The sequence below is a fragment of the Antrostomus carolinensis genome, unplaced genomic scaffold (assembly GCF_000700745.2).
Source record: "Antrostomus carolinensis isolate BGI_N321 unplaced genomic scaffold, ASM70074v2 scaffold5182, whole genome shotgun sequence".
Taxonomy (NCBI): Eukaryota; Metazoa; Chordata; class Aves; order Caprimulgiformes; family Caprimulgidae; genus Antrostomus; species Antrostomus carolinensis.
The window spans coordinates 156,232-176,292 of record NW_010301481.1 but is presented as its reverse complement, the minus strand read 5'-3'; the positions used below and the strand labels follow the sequence as shown (position 1 = coordinate 176,292).

At 36.2% G+C, this 20,061-nt stretch overlaps 1 protein-coding gene across 1 annotated transcript in view; it reads right to left on the bottom strand.

Moving 5' to 3' along the window:
- Positions 1 to 20,061, bottom strand: part of LOC104521460 (voltage-dependent L-type calcium channel subunit alpha-1D) — a gene marked incomplete at its 5' end in the record, with an annotated part of 189,663 nt that overhangs the window by 14,549 nt on the left and 155,053 nt on the right. Inside the window, 3 exons of the mRNA XM_029083890.1 lie at positions 11,684 to 11,814; positions 17,467 to 17,568; positions 18,713 to 18,815. Coding sequence (XP_028939723.1) covers positions 11,684 to 11,814; positions 17,467 to 17,568; positions 18,713 to 18,815 — 336 coding nt within the window. The remainder of the gene's footprint in view (positions 1 to 11,683; positions 11,815 to 17,466; positions 17,569 to 18,712; positions 18,816 to 20,061) is intronic.

The following is a 20,061-nucleotide window of genomic DNA, read 5'->3' as shown; positions in this document are numbered from 1 at the left end:
TCCCTCCCCCCCCCTTCCTTAGGTGAAGAAGAAATAATTTACTAACAGACGAAATCTTTACTACACTTGCACTACTAATAATCACACACAGCACTTGACTCAATTCTTGACTATGACCTAAAAGCCTGATTTATTATTTTTCTGCATTTTTTGATGCAGATGAGGTCTGTTCCAGCCCATCAGAGCTATACTTTTCTGGCATGACATTGCATATTACTTGCCCTGCAGTGGCATGAAGATGTGTAGAGCATTTTGTATGTTTCACAGCTTCAGAAGGAGCTGAAAGACCTTGGAGGACACCAAATGCGGCTTAGTCCCATTCATGCTGCCTATCACACATGTTCCCTGGAATGCACCACAGCATCACAGGCAGGTTTCAGCTCGAAAAAAAAAAATAGCTCGTTTGTTGGGGAGCAAAATGGCATTTATGAAAGTGTGGGCAGTCAGAACCTGGAGAGGGGTGAACCAGAAAGCTTTGTATCTAACAGTGAGGATTTACTATAGGCTCCTCTTCAGGTTTCATTCATACCAGTATTTGACGTCCTGAAACTGATGCTTGACTAATCATTTTAGCTACATGTATTTGGCAATTACATTTTCTTCCTCAGGGATGACCTTTGAGAGTTATGCTATAATTGAAAAAGGCTCTAAAAATCATTTACTGGTGAGTTAACATATAATAAATGTTTCATGAATACCTTGTGCTTTCTCCCACTTGCTAATTGCATAGTCAACACCTTAGCAAGGTTGCTAATGTCATCATTTTGTAAGGTGCTAAAGGGAAGTGCAATTAACACTTAAAAAAACACTTAAGATTTTGAAGTAGAAGACAAAGGCTTCTATTTATTTATCAGAGGCAAAGGCAGTATTTATTTAGAAGAGGTTGCTATTATATTTTGGTTATTCAGTCATTAGCAAGAATAGCCACTTGTATTTCACACTCAGTACCTGCTTATTTAATAGCAAAGAAAACTAAAAAGAACAAAAAACCCCAAAGCTATGCTGACACTTTAACATAAAAATAAACCAAGGTTAGTATGAACAGAATACAATGCAAGAACTACTAAAATAAGAAAATAAGCATGCAGAAAAATAGCTGAATAGACCTACACCATAGCAGTGAACACAAGAGACACACGCAACTCAATTCCCCAGTCAAGTCTCAATTCCCCAGGGTTATGCATCTTCATAGAGCCCATCTTCTTGCACTGAAGCTGAGTGTGCAGCTCTACAACTACACAAAAACTCCGTGCATTCAGTCAAACCCAGACTCCCTTCAAGCTAAGCCTTTCTGTGAACCCAACACTCTCAAACAGCAGTACTATGAAATTTTAACCCTGGCAAAAAATACTAGCTTATATTCCTGTCAGCCAAATTGTGACAAAGTCCCATATATACATGCCTAATAGCTGAGAAAAGCCATGTGTTTGGCAGCAACATATTCAACAGTAATTTAATGTTGACTACATTTCCAACTGCCTTCTAGTTTACTTCTTAGTGAATTCCTCCTCTTTTACTCAAGAGGAAGCAGGCAGCTTTTATAGTCTCTCTTCAGTAATACTTATTTTCATGTAACAGACCTCTTGCAATGACAGAATCAACAGCAGAAGACTAAAATCTGGATCACCATATGTAAAAGTCTATGTTAGTTAAACTAAACCAATCAGCTTTATTCACTTACAGCCAGTGCAGAAGCCAGAGGTTCTACAAGCAACATCTGCCTGCAGAATTTAAATATTCCAGTTTATCTGCTTTAACAGAACTACCTACAACAATTTTGTGAACTGTCGTTAAAATGACTGCTCCCACGTACTGCCTCATTTTACCTGGTGCAATCTAAAAGTATTCTAAGTATTCCAAGAACAATTTTTATGACTGGAGAGCGCTGCCGCAGAGTGAGACAAATTCTCATGCTGAGCTTTTACTGATAAGACAACCCTTCATTAGATCAGTCAGCTACCACTGAGGTGGGGCTGATGTAAAAATGCAAGAATTGGTACTTATATGGCAGTAGGAAAATCCCTCCTCTGAACCACATTTAATGTCTTCTGTGAAGATTGTAGGTGTAATATGGACTGATAAAGCATTTGACTTTATCTTCAAGCACTTCAGAACCAAATGAAAGATCTCTTAAATAGGAGAACAACACAAAAATCAAACCAATCTTTCCCACACCTCTCCATTAGTTTACAGGGAAGAAGGGTCCTTCTGACACACATTTCCCTATATAACATTCCCCATTTTAGTCTACTCAGCAAGAACCGTAGAGACGTAACACACAAGAGGGCAATGGGAGTATACGTTGTCCTTCATTTGTGAAGTTCTAGAAACTGCTACATTTAAATTTGAGATAATGTCATCTCTTATTAAAAAAAAACAACAAACAACAACAACCAAACCTCGAATAGATGGGACTTTTCAAAAAGAGAGCCTGGACAGAGAGGTGTCGACATTTGCCACAGGCATGCTTCTTTCTTTTCTTAAGTTCTCAGAAGGCAATTATTTCCCTAAGTAGAACTTTGCAAGACCTTTTGCTGTTATTATATATAATTATTCAAGACTGGCCACATTCCTGAAGCATCATGCTACAATGACTTTGAAGAAAAAAAAAATAAAATTTGAGTGTTATACAGAAATTACTTCCTCACAGTCTCTCAGCATGGCTTATCAGAGTAGCAGAGGAAAGGAAATCACAGCTAAATCCTCTTTACTTTCCTCAAATGGAACAGCAAGTATCCTCTAAAGACCAATGTAAGAACTTTCATAACATTTCCTTTGGTTGGCAAAGATTGCCAGAAGGGTCACACTCTCTCTCTAGTCTCCCTATATCCTTATTTTTTTATAGCAGATTCTTAATTCCTGAAGATTTTCTCATGTCCAGAGAATTCTCATCTTTTCTTAAAAGAATTTTTAAGAATCTTTTATTCCATTTCAGCAGTAAAAAAAAAAACTTTAAAATTTTTCCCTGAAGAAATGGAAATGTGAATAATAAATATTGATTTATTTCCTGTTTTTTTGAGGACCAAAATACAATTCACATCATTTCAAGAAGCAAGAGGCCAATTCTGCCATCCTATATACATCTAATATCCATCTCAGCTCACCAGACTGAAAACCTGCCTGCTTCACAAGGCTGTTAAATCAGTCAGGTGGATCACATTTCTAAGAAAATGTGTTCAATAATCCCAGTATATCACAGAACACAAAATTGTTCAGTTCTCTTCATGTCTAACTTTCCAACACAGACAATTATTATTTGCTATACACAAATGTCTTTGCCTAGTGTACCTGTAACTGGAAAAAATACATGGTTTTTTTTTTCTCACATAAGTGATAATATTTATGTACATTATGTACATACCTTATACCTTTTAGCAATTTTTTTTTTTCATCAGAGACATTGGAAGATGAAAGGGTCTAATAGAACAGAAAAAACATGCAAGAGACGTTTAGGCACCAGTTCTATGGGGATAACATTAATGAAAACCGCATCACTGAATTATTCATGCTGTTGTGCAGGAGGACATCTGTTGTTTCTACTCAGGTTTTTCCTATTTTATTGTTGTTTCTTTGAAGCAGAGGAAGAAAAGAGATTAATGCTACTGTGTTTGATTGCCTCTAGTTCTATTCTAGAGATTTCACTTAAAGTTTGCAAAAGTTATTTTATATTCATAAACTTTCTCTCCAAAATTTATTTTTAATGCATTCCTTACTTTTTTTGTTCCTTGTAGGCATAAGAAAGATGAGACTTATCAGTCCAGCAAACCAGTGACACACAGTGCACTGAACAACTTAATTACATAATAAACCCAAGCATGTCTTCAAATAGGCTTTCCTGTAAGTGCACAAGATGACTTCAAATTAACATGATAATTCTGTGCAGCTGTGCTTGATGAAGCATAATAGCACCTGCAATGTTTTCAAGATGGCATAAGGCACTAATACACCAGTGCTGTGTCCTAAATAGCATCTCAAGAGACAGCATTGAGATGATACATATGTGCTTTCAAATGCTGAAAATTATTTCAGCATTATTTCAGCTCTAGGAGTCCCTCAGAGAAAAAAAAGTCATATGACTAATAATTGCATTCCCAAATCAGTCATTCAGCAAGAGATAAGCTTAAAGATGCTTGAAAAGCATCTCACATCAAAACATTTAAAAGTTATGTTAAACATTAAAACATTAAACAGTTAAATATTTTTAAAAACTACTTTTAAAAAATGCCAAATGGATTTAAAATCAATTTTCTACATCTATAGTATGCATAAAATACCATTTTAGATATATGTCTTATATTAAGAAACTGGTATGTAATGCAAGATTCCTGGGTCATGAATTTTAGAAGAAAATTTAAATTCTTACAAATACCAGAACTACAAAAAGCTAATTTTACCTATATCTAAACTCAGCCCATATCCATTCTGAGCCATGGTGCAACCTACATGTAGATGCAGTTCAAGCTTAGTTTAAAAAGTGCAAGCACAGCACCCTTAGTTAAATGATAAGAATCACTATCACCTACACTATTTCTAGTCATGTAAAATATATGAAGTTCCCTCTTCTGAGGCATCTTATAATGATACCAAGAAATGGAAGAGACACTTGTAAGCTTTACTTCACAGATTTTAGAAGACTGATAGATATTTCAGTATTTTGCTATGTAAACTCACTGGCACTGAAATAAAGCATAAACATGAATTTTAAATACTTAGGGCTTCAGAATACTGAAAGCCTATGATTCTGAAAATGTTCATATAAACCATTACATTTGTAGATATTTAACATGTTTTTACTACTAGCTTATTTTATAGCAAAGAAAACTAAAAAGAACAAAAAACCCCAAAGCTACACTGACACTTTAACATCAAAATAAACCGAGATTAGTATGAACAGAATACAACGCAAGAACTACTAAAATAAGAAAATAAGCATGCAGAAAAATAGCTGAATAGACCTACACTATAGCAGTGAACATAAGAGACATAGTAGTCAAGTCTCGATTCCCCAGGGTTATGCATCTTCATAGAGCCCATCTTCTAATGCCGCAGCTGAGTGCACGGCTCTACAACTACACAAAAGCTCTGAGCTTTCAGTGAAACCCAGACTCCCTTCAAGCAAAGCCTTTCTGTGGACACAACATGAACACTGAAGCACAATTAAATTGAAGTTGAGCAACATATTAACCCCTCAGCTGGTGCCTACTAAAGAGGGTTTTTTTCTTTTTTCTTTTCCCCTTTACTGCAGGGTTAATAATACTTATAAAACTTGCAGAGAGGAAAAAAAAAAAAGCATGATTAGCTTCATCTGAGACATGTTGCCAAAATCAAGTTCAGCTCAATAAATCAATGCTTTTGTGTACTTGTGATATGAAGGGAAATATTCTTTAGCTTTTATTTGTATATATTAACAAAGAGCATTACATGTAAATAAATGTGACATATAGATGCAAACGTTACATAGATTACAGGTAAATACTTTCCCTAGGAAAAAGATTGTAGAATTCATTCATTCATTCTAAGTACTAGACAGAAGTAATTAAATTTGTTCATGCTTCACTTAACATTTATTTTACTAACAACGTGACTACTGTTTGGCTCAATACAAATTTCCATCACTACAAAAAGACATCTCCTGAAGTACTTCAACAAATATAATTTTGTTCTAATTTTACCCTGAAAGTATATTTGTTCTCACCGCATAAGTATCAGTCAATAGCATAAGAAAGGCACTGTGAGCCCTAAGGAATTTCTTGTCTCATGTCCTAGGAGCACATACAACACCACAAAAATGACAGTAGGTAGCTAACATGAACTGGTCACCTATCATTTCAGAACCACTTGCTTTTCTTCCTCCATATGGAGTGAAAACCCTGGATCTGCAGAAGACAGACTGTTGTAATTCCAAGGAATATTGTTATTTCATTTCTGAAGATGTTTTTGGTGACAATATGCAAGTTTAGACAAACTGCTCTTGGTTATAATTTGAAGTGTCCTTTTCTGAGGGAGGAGGAATTTGAAACTTCACAACAAAAAGACTTTACTGAGCAGATAATCTCCTGAGACCTACCTTGTTTTCTTGAGTCCCTCCTCTTCTCTGACTGCATGTACCCCAACAGCAGCCTGTGTCAGGCTAACAGCAAATGCTGCATCCTGGAGGAAAAACTGAGCTACACAGAATAAAAATCACCCTGAATGCAATGGCTGTGGAGTAAGAAGGGGCACTCCTGCCTGCTGCACGCTCTAGCCTTCACAAAGCAAGGCTAGTTTTGCAGGGAGCTCCATGCTAATCTCCTGACTCAGCCCAAATTTTATTGTTTCTTCTTCTCACCCGCCCCCCGCCCCCCCTCCATTTCTCAAGCCCAGTATCAGAAGAAGGTGTTTTCTTTATTCCAGTGGGATTGAGGTTCTGGGCCCAAAATAGTTAGGGGCTGCCAGTGACATTCTCTTGACACAGTACACCATTTTTGGTCTCATGCAACCAACTAAAATTCAGGCAAAGGATGTGATTTTCCCAGTTTCATGTGTTAAAACCACTAAAGTCTTAATGATAAGAAGTAGTATTCTGTACTTATTCTAGTGTTAATTCAGAAACTGCTGGTTTTACAGCTTCTACGCTGTCCCCTGAGAGGCCGTCACAACCACTCCTCACACTCCAGTGCCTAGAAGAGTCTGATCAAATGCTGGACACAGTTGAATAAGATCTCTTACAGAAGTAAATTTCTGCTCACCCACCACTATCAGCTTTCCTTTTCTTTCTCTAGTTTAGCTTGTTACACTACCATTACCACTGCAAAAGAGCCACCTGCATACTGAAAGAGGCATTTTGAAGAAATATTTTATCAAATTACAGACAAAGTGTCATTACCTTGCAGAGAGAGAAATTCAAGTAGGCTAAAGAGAAATTGAATCTTTACAACGGCTGTTTTTAAAGCTCTGTTAGTTTTCCTATTAGAGAATTCAATATCAATTTCAAATGTTAAATTTGTCTTGTTAAATATTTGTCACTGATCAACTATAACATCCCTTTACTGAACAGTTTCAAAAGGACAGAGGGAGCAGTTTTAACAGCGCTGCATGAAACGGGCAGCTCATTTCAAAGTGAATGCAGAATCAGGTGCAACTCCTTCAAAGAACTGCTTTGATTTTGTTGGCAGAAAGGCAGAGTAACTCCCCATGACTTACATAACTCAGAACCTTGGGGGGGCAAAGCTGCACCTTATTTTCTCATTGCTTTTTCTCGATATTTTGCATCTCTTGATGTCTTTGATGTCAGAGAAGCAGCATCCAAGAGGATTCCCTTAGTGTGATTCTGTTTGTGCACATCTGTATCACTGATGTCAGATACATGGATACCATCACAGCTAGGTAGTTGGTGCATACTCCAAGTTATTATTATTTGTGATTTGTTTTATAGAGAAATGTAGTAAAGGAAGAACCTAAAGCAATAGAAAAGTTTTCACTAGTTCTAATTTTTCAAACATTATCTGAAATTAAATTTGAGAGAGTTCGCACTGTAACATTAAATAGAAGCAATTAAGGATGCAAGAGGTGTGTATGTAACAAAGCAGAGTTAAGTAAAACAGTTAATTCAGAAAGCTTAAAAACCCTATTAATTATTTCCTCAAGCCATTGAACCTCCCCTAACTCAAAACTGCTTTTCAGTAACTGTGTGACTATATATAACAAAATATTCTTTAAAAGTAAATACACCTCTTGTATTCTTCAAAAATCTAAGAATGATAAGTTCCTTGAAATCTAGGAGTATTTTATTGACAAATATACACTAATAACTGGTTCAAGTGAGATAAGAGGCTTGATAAAGTAAATTTTGCTGTAGCAATGTGGCTGTAAAGCATTGGAAAAACATTTTGATGCCAATATAACCGTGCACATATAATGCTTTTATCTAGTGAATATGAATGACAGAAAATACATTTGTTACAAATTCTGTTAAGATTCTCATGAAACAGGGAAAATGGCAACATCCATTAATTTCTTGCCTCAACAGTTGCCCTGAGAATTAAAACATAGAATGGGTTTTGTAACAAGGAGCATATATCTTCTCTCTCAAAGTGGACGTTTACTCCCTGAAGCCAAGAAAAGAGTGGTAAGGCCAACTATAGGAACCAGAAGGATTATAAAAATCACCTATTGCTTGATTCAATAGTTAGGAATGGATTGTAAAACTTGATAGCATGTTGTTTTCTTCCTTTCTTGCAGGAGAAAGGAGATAAGGAAGACCAGGCTAGATAATGCAGCAATTGCAGGGTTTATGAGATCCTTAGGAAGCATGTTCTTAACTAATTATCCAGTTTTGCAGGTAATTCCAACTACCCCAAGAGAAAGTTACTGATGTCAGCAAAAGTACAAGAGCATTTATTGCTCCTGTAGCTTTTGACACAAACTGATACAGGCGACACTGCTTTTTATCTGCTGGTTTGGTTAAGGATTTTGCAACATGACAACTGGTCTGCAATAGGGTAAGATATTAATGAAAATATAAAAATACAGTTGGTCTTGTTCTTTACAAATAGAAGAATTGGATGGCCATTTCTTATTATGGCCTGATACAAGTACTTTCCTCATCTTATTTAAACCTTTAAGCAAACAATTCCTTATATAGGAAGGTTCTGAATGACAGAGCTTGAAAAACTAAAGACAGACTTAGCCAAGCTTCTGCTGCTCTCATCTCTTCTAGCTGTCCAGAAAGCAGAAGCTGTTTGCAGTGGTATTATCATGACTACTAGATACCATGAAATCTTAACTAGTTTAGAGAAACTAAAGAAAAAGCTGCTGCTGAAGTCACATGCCTACCTTGATTACAGGAAGTTTCTAATTTAAAAAATAAAGTTCTCACAACAATAAAAAAATAAGATAAAGAATAAAAATAAAGGTCCCATATTTACTGTGATATTTCAGTATCAGGAAGTCAGGTGTAGCTGAGGATATTTTTCCCCTCCAGAGAGGAGAGAAGGCTGACTAATTTAACATTTTTTTTTTGTTCACAATCTGTTCCTTTCATATCTTCATAAGCAAAGTCAGGTGCTGCAATATTGTATGTGCAGTTTGTGTGATTATTTTATGCAGAGATACATACATAAATAGTAAACTGATCTGGATGAACTAAATAATAAAGATATAAATCCACTGTGATTGCCACATGAAGTTCCTTCAGTGTTTACAGTGGAAGTGTGGCATATATTGACATAACCATCATCACAATTTCCCTATGAAACTGGATGAGAGAGACAAACATACTGCATGTTTCTGCTTTTCTTAGTATATTGTTTACCAGAGATCTGCAAACATTAGTTTACTTAGAGTATTTGAGAGAATAAATAGAAAAACAGCTACTATTAGCTCTCCAAGAACTGAAGTAACATCTTCATAGTTGTGAGCCTTTTACAGATCATTCAACAAAATTTCTGTAGTTGAAAAACAAGTTTGATGTCATACCTGTAAATTATGCTGCCAAAAATGGTTGGTAAGAACACAGGTTTTTGAAAACATTCAAGTTTTATAAGCATTTAAGCTTTGGACAAAGCAATTCTGGAATGAAGAGGCTGAAAATGGATAGACATCACTTTTTTATACGTTATCAGGCCAAAAAGATCCTCTGTGATCATTTATACTAACTTCCCCGAAATCCATGCCCCAAAGGACTGTTTTTGGGGCACTGATCAGAAGAAATCAATTCCTTGATGAAGTAGAACATCTCTTTTAGAAAGATATCCAGGTCTGTTTTAAAGCTGTATCCTCGTATAATTAATTATTCTTACAAACATGGCATTTTGACTTTGAATTTTACTTGCTATAGCTTCCAGTATTGAATTATATTATTCCTTTACATACTGGACTGAAAACCTATAAGACTGGGCTTTTTCCCAGCCACAGGTTTCAGGTTTCTTTGAAATGGCATTTCCACTTTTATTTGGTAAATCAAGTTGAGTTACTACTGATTTGTTAGAAAGAAAAAAGAACAAAGGAAAATGGGGAGAAAGAAAGAAATAACCTTCCCATCTACCAGCCTGGTTCATTTTATCACCACAGGAGCATTTCTTTAATCATGAAAAAAGTGTGTGCCATGCCTCAAATCCCATAAGCCTTTATAGATTCCTAGCAGAAATTCATGGTCCTTTTTTTAGCTGTTTTGGATTTTAAAAATATTCATCTAAAGAGAGAGAAAGAGCTAATTCTTTCCAGTTTCATCTTGCCCCCCACCTGTATTATTGAACAGGAAGCATGATCTGATAATAAACAACAGAGCACGCTCACATTTGGAACCTCAGTGTTTGCTATGTGTGCAATTTCAAAAACGCAAGTGGAAAATAGTAATACCATGGCTTAAAAATAACTTTGAGCTCCTTATGCTCAAATGCTTCTGCAGTGAAGAAGTCTGAAGCCCTTCCTAAAAATATTTTTCCTTTTCTCTCTTCCATTCCCCTTAATTTTCTCTTCTCTCCTGATATGAATACAGTTCATACTGTCCTGGCAAGCCATGTGCTCACACATCAACAGCATGAATCATGATGAATCTTTCTCTGCCTGTTGCATCTCGTGCTTATGGTGACTTGGAACAGAATGTGTGTCAGAGCTGCCAGCAGAGACATTCTTAGGAAATAAGAATGAAACAAATTACCCCCTCAAGTCAGCAAAGATCATTCTGCTAGATCAAAGTACAAACCAGCAGGATTTTCAACAAAGAAAGCAGTACCTGAATCAGGTTAACACATTCCTCCCCTTTCAGAAAGGGATTTTCACAACATATTCCTAAATTCTGGCATCAGAATAAAAAGCTATCAGAAACATTAAATATCTTAATAGTTTTGGGGAATCTACTCAGCATTAACTGAAAGTCAAAAAGTTCCAATCCAACAAAAATGGTGCAGTGTATGATGTCTGGAATTATTTGAGGACAGCCTTCCTTTTGCCTGTTTCAAAGTTCATAATACAAAGGATATCACTGGACAGAAGTTTTCAGAATTTACTCTTTAGATCACATACTCTGTGGGCTGCTTGCTGCAGGCCTGTTGAGAGACAGATGGCCACATCTATTGTCCTAGTTTCCATCTGATAGCTCGTTCTAAGACATAGAAGTCTAAGACATTACTGTAATATGCTAATATTATGTCCTATGGAAGAAACTGATGAATGTGAAGTTAAAAATTTTCAAATATTAAAAATACTGATAGTAATCAGGACAGAAGATACTTCACCAATAATGATAAGTGGAAAAGAACAACGGAAATTAAGAAGGAAAATGATACCACATAAAAACCTCTTTACTATGAGGTAATGCATATGAGGAAGTTCTCCAAGAACCGGCTTACAGCATTGTAGGAACAGAAGAAATTAAGCAGTTAAAGCAAAGAACAGAAATGATAGCTCAGAGCTTCATTTATCTGATTTTACATCAGCAACCTTAGACTCTGATGTATCAACTAGACTTGCTAAGAAATTTTATAACTGTTGCTACTGTTTGAGTATTGCACAGAACAACTTTTTGCACTTACCTTGTTACAGAGAGAACAGCAGGATTACGTTTTACTTTTCTGACGAATAAAGGCCCAAAGTGTCCCAGCTAAATAAAATCCTTGCAGCACTGCACAATCATCAATATTCATCTACCTGCTATGTCAAGTAAGCTCACAAAACGGTTAGTTAAAATGTAAAAACAAATCACCTGCAGAGCAATCGTGGTATTCTTCGCAGGATATTTCCCCACCAGTCCTTGTTCTTTGCGTTTCTTGAATTTCCTAAAGTAGTCCTGTATCAGGAAGGTGGCATAGAACTTCCCCACGGTTACCTCATCATCTAAATGAACAGACCAGACAGATCTCTCCCGAGTCAGCACATTCATCAATAGCCTGTACACTCATACCTGATTTGGGGGGAAAAATGTGATGGGTGCAATAGGTACTATGCTTTCAGCTTACAACAATGGAACCTGTAACTAGCTTAAAAGCAATGTTTTAGCAAGCAGTTTAGGCTCAGTCACTTAAGTGAATTCATCCTTAAAAAAGGAGAAATTAGAAGTATATGAGACTTGGTAAAGTACTGTAAGTTTGTGGAATTTTCTAACAAAACCATAAACATGTTTGTATATGCATAGAAGCTGAAAGACTGACTTTAGTTACTTCGAATAAATAGGTTAAAATAAAAGCTACTATGACTTTCATACAGTTATGTTCATAAGAGTGACTCTATAAAAAAAAAAAGTCCTGCTTACAACATCTCTTCACCATTGAACCAAATTTGCTTAGTCAGTGTATCAATATAGCATTGTTCTAATTGCATAAGGACTCTGACATCTCTACAGCCTGCTTCGCTATGCACATTTTGTTAGTGGTGTCATGCCCTCATCATCATACCCAAGTATCTTTCAGTTTGAACTTTATTTGTGTCCCAGATGCTCATGTTGGGCAGTATCTTCTGCTATCTTACTGTCACCCAATAAGGCAGATTCTAGACTCTGAGAAAATCCCACAGAGGTTACAATTTCACATATTTTCTACGAGGCTCTTGTTTAGGTGAAGATGTGTTCCTTAGCCACCTTCTAGATAGATAGTGATGACAGTAGTAAATATGAAGCAACATGGTGCTTTCCCACATTACTGTATCAGCTCTGCAACACTGATAGAAATGACAGTAACTTCCACCAGTTAATTTAGTACAATCCAAAACATATGCAAACAGCAAGTGCAGTAAACCCCAGCATTTTTACAGAGTCACTGTTGTGAACAAAATCCAAATTGCAGTATTTGAAGCTCAAAGGCAGATACCTTATGAGGATATTGAAATCCCCTCGTTCATAGCATCTTAAGAAAGTATGTGCCTGTTTTATGAGTCCCACTGAATCATTCAGCTGTGCAAGTTTGATCTCTTGATGAGTAATGCTTGCCAGAAAACTAGGAATAGTTTTCTATTCAAAAACATTGCTTTTGTTTTCACACACTTTTCTTCTAGAGTCATCTGGCATGAAGTTAGCTATTTCCCTTTCTGCTGTGCTGCCTAATAGCTCAATTTTTTTCAGTATCTTGAGATAAATATTTACAACACGGTTGCTAGTTGGCTACTGTCATACATAAAGGAGGGCTGGTTTCTTTTAGGCACCCAGGTTCTCTCCACTGTTACAGTCCACATGCTGCTGGGCAGTAGTTCCCATCATTCCAGTTGCCCTTGCTGGGACAGACAGGTGGTTAACACTCAGGATCTGGGCGACCCTGTGCAGTTGTGACTTGACTAAACACGGAAAATCTAATGTGCCCAGACACATTTTAACATACCTTTGTTGGAAAGTATGGATTTTTTTTATTTTTATGTAATTTGTTTTCTCCATATTTTAACTCTTAATGAGCTTTAGGATAGAGCTGAGTTTGTTTTTTCATTGTTTGGTGGTTTGTGGTTTTTTGGTTTTGTTTTTTACAAGAACACATTCTGTTAAGCAAGCTTTTTCTCTAACTGATTATCAGGCTAATCGATTGTCATATACTGTAACATCATACATTAACATTTGATTAAAATAGTCTCCTTGTGTCTTCATTTTATCAATAATAGTATAGCCCAATGTATCTCACTAATGATAGTATTTCTAACAATATTTTTACCTGTAATATGACAGCTTTTGCTAATTTAAATGTAATTAACTTATTTTCGTTACTTGCTTTCACATCAATAAAAAGGACAGGGAAATCCAGTCCATGTACAATACTATTTAAACTAATTTTTACCTCTGTGACAAAATTTGTCTCAAAATGAATCCTATACCATTCAAAATAACCATCTTTCATTATAATGTCTGAAATGTATGGATGTGAGAAAGTACAACAGGCTTTAACTTCAGTAAAAATGCACCAGGGATGTATTCTCCCAGCATTTCATTTGTCTTTAAATGTATCAAAGCAAAAGTAATTATAATAATTGCTTTAAAATATCTTGGTTGGGAGACCAGTCTGTTGCAGGAAATATCTTAGCACATTAGAGAGTCTGCCAAATACTGACATTTCTTCAAAGGTCTGATTCCCCCCCCCAGTTCCCACTGGGAAATAGCAGGAACTCCATAGCTCAGAAGAAAAGCCCAACAGTCTACAGATTCAGTCTCGGCAGTAAAAAGCTTTTTCATTGACTCCATAAATCTAATTTCTAAACTTTTTGTGAACATTTGCTTTGATGTTCATCTGTAATCTCCCTTGGCAGTTCCTCAAGAGAATAACGGTGTTTTGTATTAGGAATAGACTTCTTATAAAGCATCTGATCTAAACCTGCCTTCCTTAGGTTTGCTGAATTCATTGATCTGCAACATAACCTTGGTCAAACTCCCCAGATAAGCCTTTCCCATCCTTTAAACTATTTTGTTTCAAGTATTTGAACAGAACTTTTAAGGAAGTGATATAGCAAATGGCTCCTAGAAAGAACAAGCACATAGAAGTGACAGACTTGATATAACATATACTACTATGGGTTGCACTTAGAGCATGTCTCATGTCAGGCTATGACATTGCACGACTACTGACTGTACCTGAGATGACAATACCTGCAAAGTCTCGGTATGCACAAATGCAGGGCCCTTATTGATCACTCTGGACATGCACCAACTTTTTATAAGCATATCAGATGAATGCATTACCAGTTTGCTGAATTGTGCATGCCAAAGTCTGTATCTACAAACAAGATACACATGTACTTCACAGGCACAGTCAGTTGTACTGCAGACACGTGCACACAAGAACTGAAGCCTGGCCAAGGGGAGCCATCCTTGACTTTGTTTTTTGAGTAACACACATATAGCCAGATATGGATAGGTATAGGGAGACAGCTAAGCATAACTGACCACAGAATAGACAAATCTAGAACTACAATTAGTGACAGCAAAAGGAATCATTTCAGTAGGAAGTTTTTGGAAGAGGGCAAAATGTATTGGGCAGGATGCAGTTGGAGACTGGGGAGTTTAGAGAATACAGGTGAGTCTTTAGTGAGTCATATGTATCTCTTACTCTCTAGTCTCCCAAGAATGTTATACTCATTCATACATTCAGGCATTTGACTGACATTCTGTGTTTTTGCAAAGCAGTTTCATTTTTCTGTACTGCCAATGTATTCCTAACTCTTACCAGTTTAATTAAGTTACAGTAATGAGTTACTTAACCAGTACCAATAACTAACTAACTGTTCATTTCTAGTACATCTATTTGAGTAATGAGTTACTTAACCAGTACCAATAACTGTTCATTTCTAGTACATCTATTTATAATTCAGGAAAAAATTACTATACTGATTACTTTCATTCTGCTCTGCAAGTAATTGTTCTGTTTGTGTTCTGGAGGCACAGTCACGAGCAACCGAAGCATCTAGCATTCAGTAATACCAGTAAAAGTAATACTGGAGAAAAACATTATAAACTAGGCTGCTCAATACTTTTAAGTGCAAGTAATTTTAACATATTGAATTTGGATGCTTTGTTGATTTCTACTGAAGAGAATTTTCTGTCTCCTAGCAGATTGTTAATTATCAGCTGACACTGGTCTTATGGCCATATACAATTTTCTATTGAATATTAAACATCAATAGAAACTGATTTCTACTGTATACTAAGCTATTTTACACTCCTATGGCATATGAATGCAAAATAGCTATATTCCTCTTTTTTCTAGGTGGGTTACAAATTTTTCAGGTAAGCCCAAGGTCCACAGAGAAACAAACAAAATTATTAAATCTTAAGGACTTCCCAACATGTTCTTATTTATACTGGGTTGTAGAAGCCACACTGTTTCCTGTCAATCGAGCAGTGATCCAGGTTTCAGCCTTCTACCTACACTGAAGAGCTACATTTGCAGAATAAATATTAGCAATGAACTTTAGTATAGCTGAAAATAAATATACAGCTTATATTCAGCAATGAAATGAAGCTGAAGTTAACAGAGAGTTACTATGTAAGATTAGTTCTAGGAATGTAATCTTTACAGATTCTTTGTTGGATTGGTTTAGGCAGGCACAGCTGGCTATTCTGAAGCATGCATCTCTATTTTGATAAAAAAAATGTAGGGGAATAAAGTTGGCAAGAGGCAACACTAATTCCATGCCACCACCCTAAAACAGAATTGCTTCAGAATATTCGGAAAGACTCATAGTTGAAAGGAACAGAGGCTGCAGAAAAAGCTCAAGCACATAGTTACAACAATAACAAAGCAATTCATCTATGCCATGCAAGCACTTAGGTGTAAGGCTAAAAACAACAGAGTAGAACACAAAAAGTTGTTTTAAATGTGCAGTATCAGTTCCCCTTCAGATAGTCAAATTTGCTAGATTTTTGCCTTCAACCCCACAATGATCTGGCAGCCACCACACCAATAGCAGGTGGCTCCCTCCAGCGACAAAGCTATTGCTGCTTCTTGGGTCATGCTGAACAGCAGTGCAGCCAGCATGCTCTTCCTCTCCTCGAGACTGAGAGTGTCACCTTCAGAAAGGGATCAGCCTCCACCACCATCGGGCCTGGGATCTTGAGTCTGATCAGTCTTGAAAGCTGCCGTAACACTACAGAAGTACAATAAACTACAAGAAATACCAGATGATTACAATGGATCTAGGTATTGGATGGCTAGATCAATATACCCTGGGTGTGGGTGACAGTGCAACAGATCCTGCACCTTTAAAACTTGAAAAAGCAAGTAAAAACCAGTCACCTAAACCTACACTACAGCATATTAATAAAAATGTATATATTGAAAAAGGCTAAATATATATATATGAGAATATATATATTTAAAAATATAGATGTAACAAATATCTGACATATCATTTTACAGCACGTAGAAACAACTAATATACGTGCCTTGTAGTTCTCACAAACATATTGGTGTCATTAGAATTTAGGTATCTCTTTATATGGGCCATATTCATATCTCAGTCATACTGGCATAAATCTGAAGCATTTCCATTATCTGTTGACTATGGAACTGCTCTGGTTTAAACTAGTGTAACTGAGATAATTTTGCCTCTTTATTAATTAAGAAAAAAAAAAATTCAGCTGGCAATTATTTTTTTTGTTTTCTCCCAGAAGAATTCAACATATACAAGGATATAAGCTATAAACCAGTGTACATTGTCAAGCTTGTTAAGTACAAAACATGTTATTTGCTCAATGCATTGAAATCAAACTTAGTCTATTTTGCTGAATGACTTGAAATCAAGACTAGATTGAGGTTTAAAGGTATTTTTTTCAAGCAAGAAAGTAAGCATAACATTTTCCTCTCTTTCTTTTTGATCTAAGGAAGTTGTTCTTGTCAGTCTTACACGTATTATCTAGTGTAACAGCGTATAATTTTCCTCTATATTTATTTTGTTGTTATTGTTTGTTGTCCTTTAATGACATAATTGCAAAATTTAGTAATTTTATTTCTTTGGCTCCTAACAATGTAGAAAGACCAAAATGCACAGAGAATAGCATATTGCAAAGTTTATCAGACTGACCGCCAGCTGGAGGGACAACTTGGTCAAGTAATTTCATGCTTGTTTTCTTCCATATTTTCTTTATAACTGCTCTAAGTTCTTCATTTGCTTGCTCTAGATTACCTGTGGCAGTGAAATAGAAAAATGGAAGATGGCAATTATGTTTCAACCAGCTGCAATGAATGATCCTTTGGATATTAATTAGCAGTATACAAATAAAGACAGTGATAAGGATGCTCTGCAGCAAGCCTAAGCTACAAGAAGTAGCAGATAACAATACTACAACAACTAAAGAGAAGAAAGGGTGTGAGACAGTGAGCTCCTGGGGCTTTCAAATCAGTCTCTGGAGTATTGTAGAGGTCAACAGTAATTTACAGATCTTGGTTCTACTCTGTCACTGCTTAATAACTTCCACCTAAATTGTGCAGAAAGCAATGACTTGCTCTTTGCAAGCCACTTCTTTCTTGATCCAAAACTGAGTCTTTATTTGCTTAATTATAGTAATTACTCAGTTGTACAGGCTTGAAAGTTCAGGCAACTGACTACTGAGCAGTTGTTCATCTCTTGCAGTGCTCACCTAAGCCACAGCAATGCCTGAGGGGTCTTAATCTAATCAGTTTGTTATTGGCAGTAGAACTCAAATCCTGTTGAGAATGGCAGAAGACATGGAACAGAAAGTAGAAAAAGATGACAAAATAATGAAAAATATATTAAAATAGAAAGCAAAATTCTTTGAAACATACTACTATTTTTTTTTTAACTTTCCCCTCTCTGATGCAAATGACAAATCAATTCAAGACATTCAGAACTCGCCTCCACCAAACTGGGAATGTTACTTTCAAGTGTGCAAAATCTGCATTTGCACCAATGTGGGATCCAAGGCACCAAGTTAAAAAAGTAGCGAGGAAAGAGCCTCTTTGTTGGATAGAAAGGGGAACTCATTCACTTCTTGCACTAGAACCCCTGTTATGCCACCGCTACATGTTTTCACCTGACCCAATAAAAGCATAGAATAATTTCTGAGATTTACTGGGCTCTGGCCTCACTAGGCTAGCCCTGTGAAACTATCACGCTACCCCTTTCCTTTCATTTTCTAGAAAATAATTTCTAGCAACAGTGAATACAACCCATGATCCAAAAGCAAACCAAGTCCACTGGGACTAAGGCAGCCTGACTCATGTCCAACAAAATGAATAAAGTAAATTGCAACTTTTCCTCAAGGTACCTTCTGACAAGTGCAGTAAAAGTTTACAGCTAAGAACCTTACCTTCTGTTTTTATCTTTAGAGCTGTCCTAACCAAAGCAAACAAAGTAGCATTGAACATGACGGTTCCATCACTGTTTAGTGGCATATTCATGGCTACTAACCTCTGTAAATGAAAAAAGGAAAACAAATTTTGATGTGGCCTTGTTTGCAAAAAGCCTCCTATAATGTTAATTTTTGAAAAGCTGATGTATTCAAAGAATAATATCCACCGAGAGCATTAAAATAAGGTAAGTTTTTAAAAAAGTTGTCTTCCATCTTAGCTGCGTATAATAACCACCCAATAGTGCTTCTTTCTGATATTAATCACATGCATGCTTATACAAAAGCTAAAACTGTTCAGTAGTTTTCATGAGCTATGTATTGAGTTAATTTGCAAATATTGAAGCCCAGTCCTTGGCTATGACTGTATAGTGACACTATGCAAGTATTAAGGACAAATACAGTTATTTAAGAGCATGCACTCCAGTCGCAGTCATGTTCTAGGTTGCCCATGAGTTCCTCTAGCCTCATGCTTCACAAAGAACCACAGCACCAGGACTGTCTTATATAAGGTGATTCATTTCTCAGGTAACTGTAGAGGTCAATGATGCCGTGACCTCTACAGTGATGCCGTGCATATCTCAAGCTATCTACAGTGAATTAGTGTGGAAGGGGCTTTCCTCTTTCGATTAGTCCACCTCTGCATTAGAGTGTTCATCTTTCAGAGCAGTATCACTGTAAACCTCTCTGTCAGGAGAACATTAATTTATCAAAATCTTTTCCTAAAGTCTGACTTGGATTTTCTTCTGTTCTAGTTTAAAAGTGTTATTCAGTTGGATAATTTATCTTAATGTATAGATATGGGTTTGCTTTAAGTATGCCTTGTGGCATTCCATTTGAACCTAGTGTTTTATACTACAACTTACCTACTTAAAAAACAGATATACAAGAAATTCAAATGACAGTGTTGTTGTAACAATCCTTTAATTAAAAGGTCTGATCTTATTCCTACTGAAATTGCTAAACACACAATATCCTTAGTTCTGAAGTCCTCAAATAACAATTATTCATCTCCTTTGTGTTACTTTTCAGCTTTTATATTAAAAAGCAACTAATCCTCATCTAAATTACACATTGTGCCTGACAAATTCTACATCACTTTATATTCCCTTTAATTTTCAGTCTTCTCACTCACTGCTACATATTGTACTGCACATCATTATTCACTTCAGCTTGGTTTATCATCTTGCAGTCCCCACCCTTCAATCTCATTTCCATGTTTTATGTGCAGCAAACTTCTCATAAATATGACTGTAAAAGTACTGTATCAAAACTTAATTGTCAATTAAAGTACCACCCTCTTCTCCCTG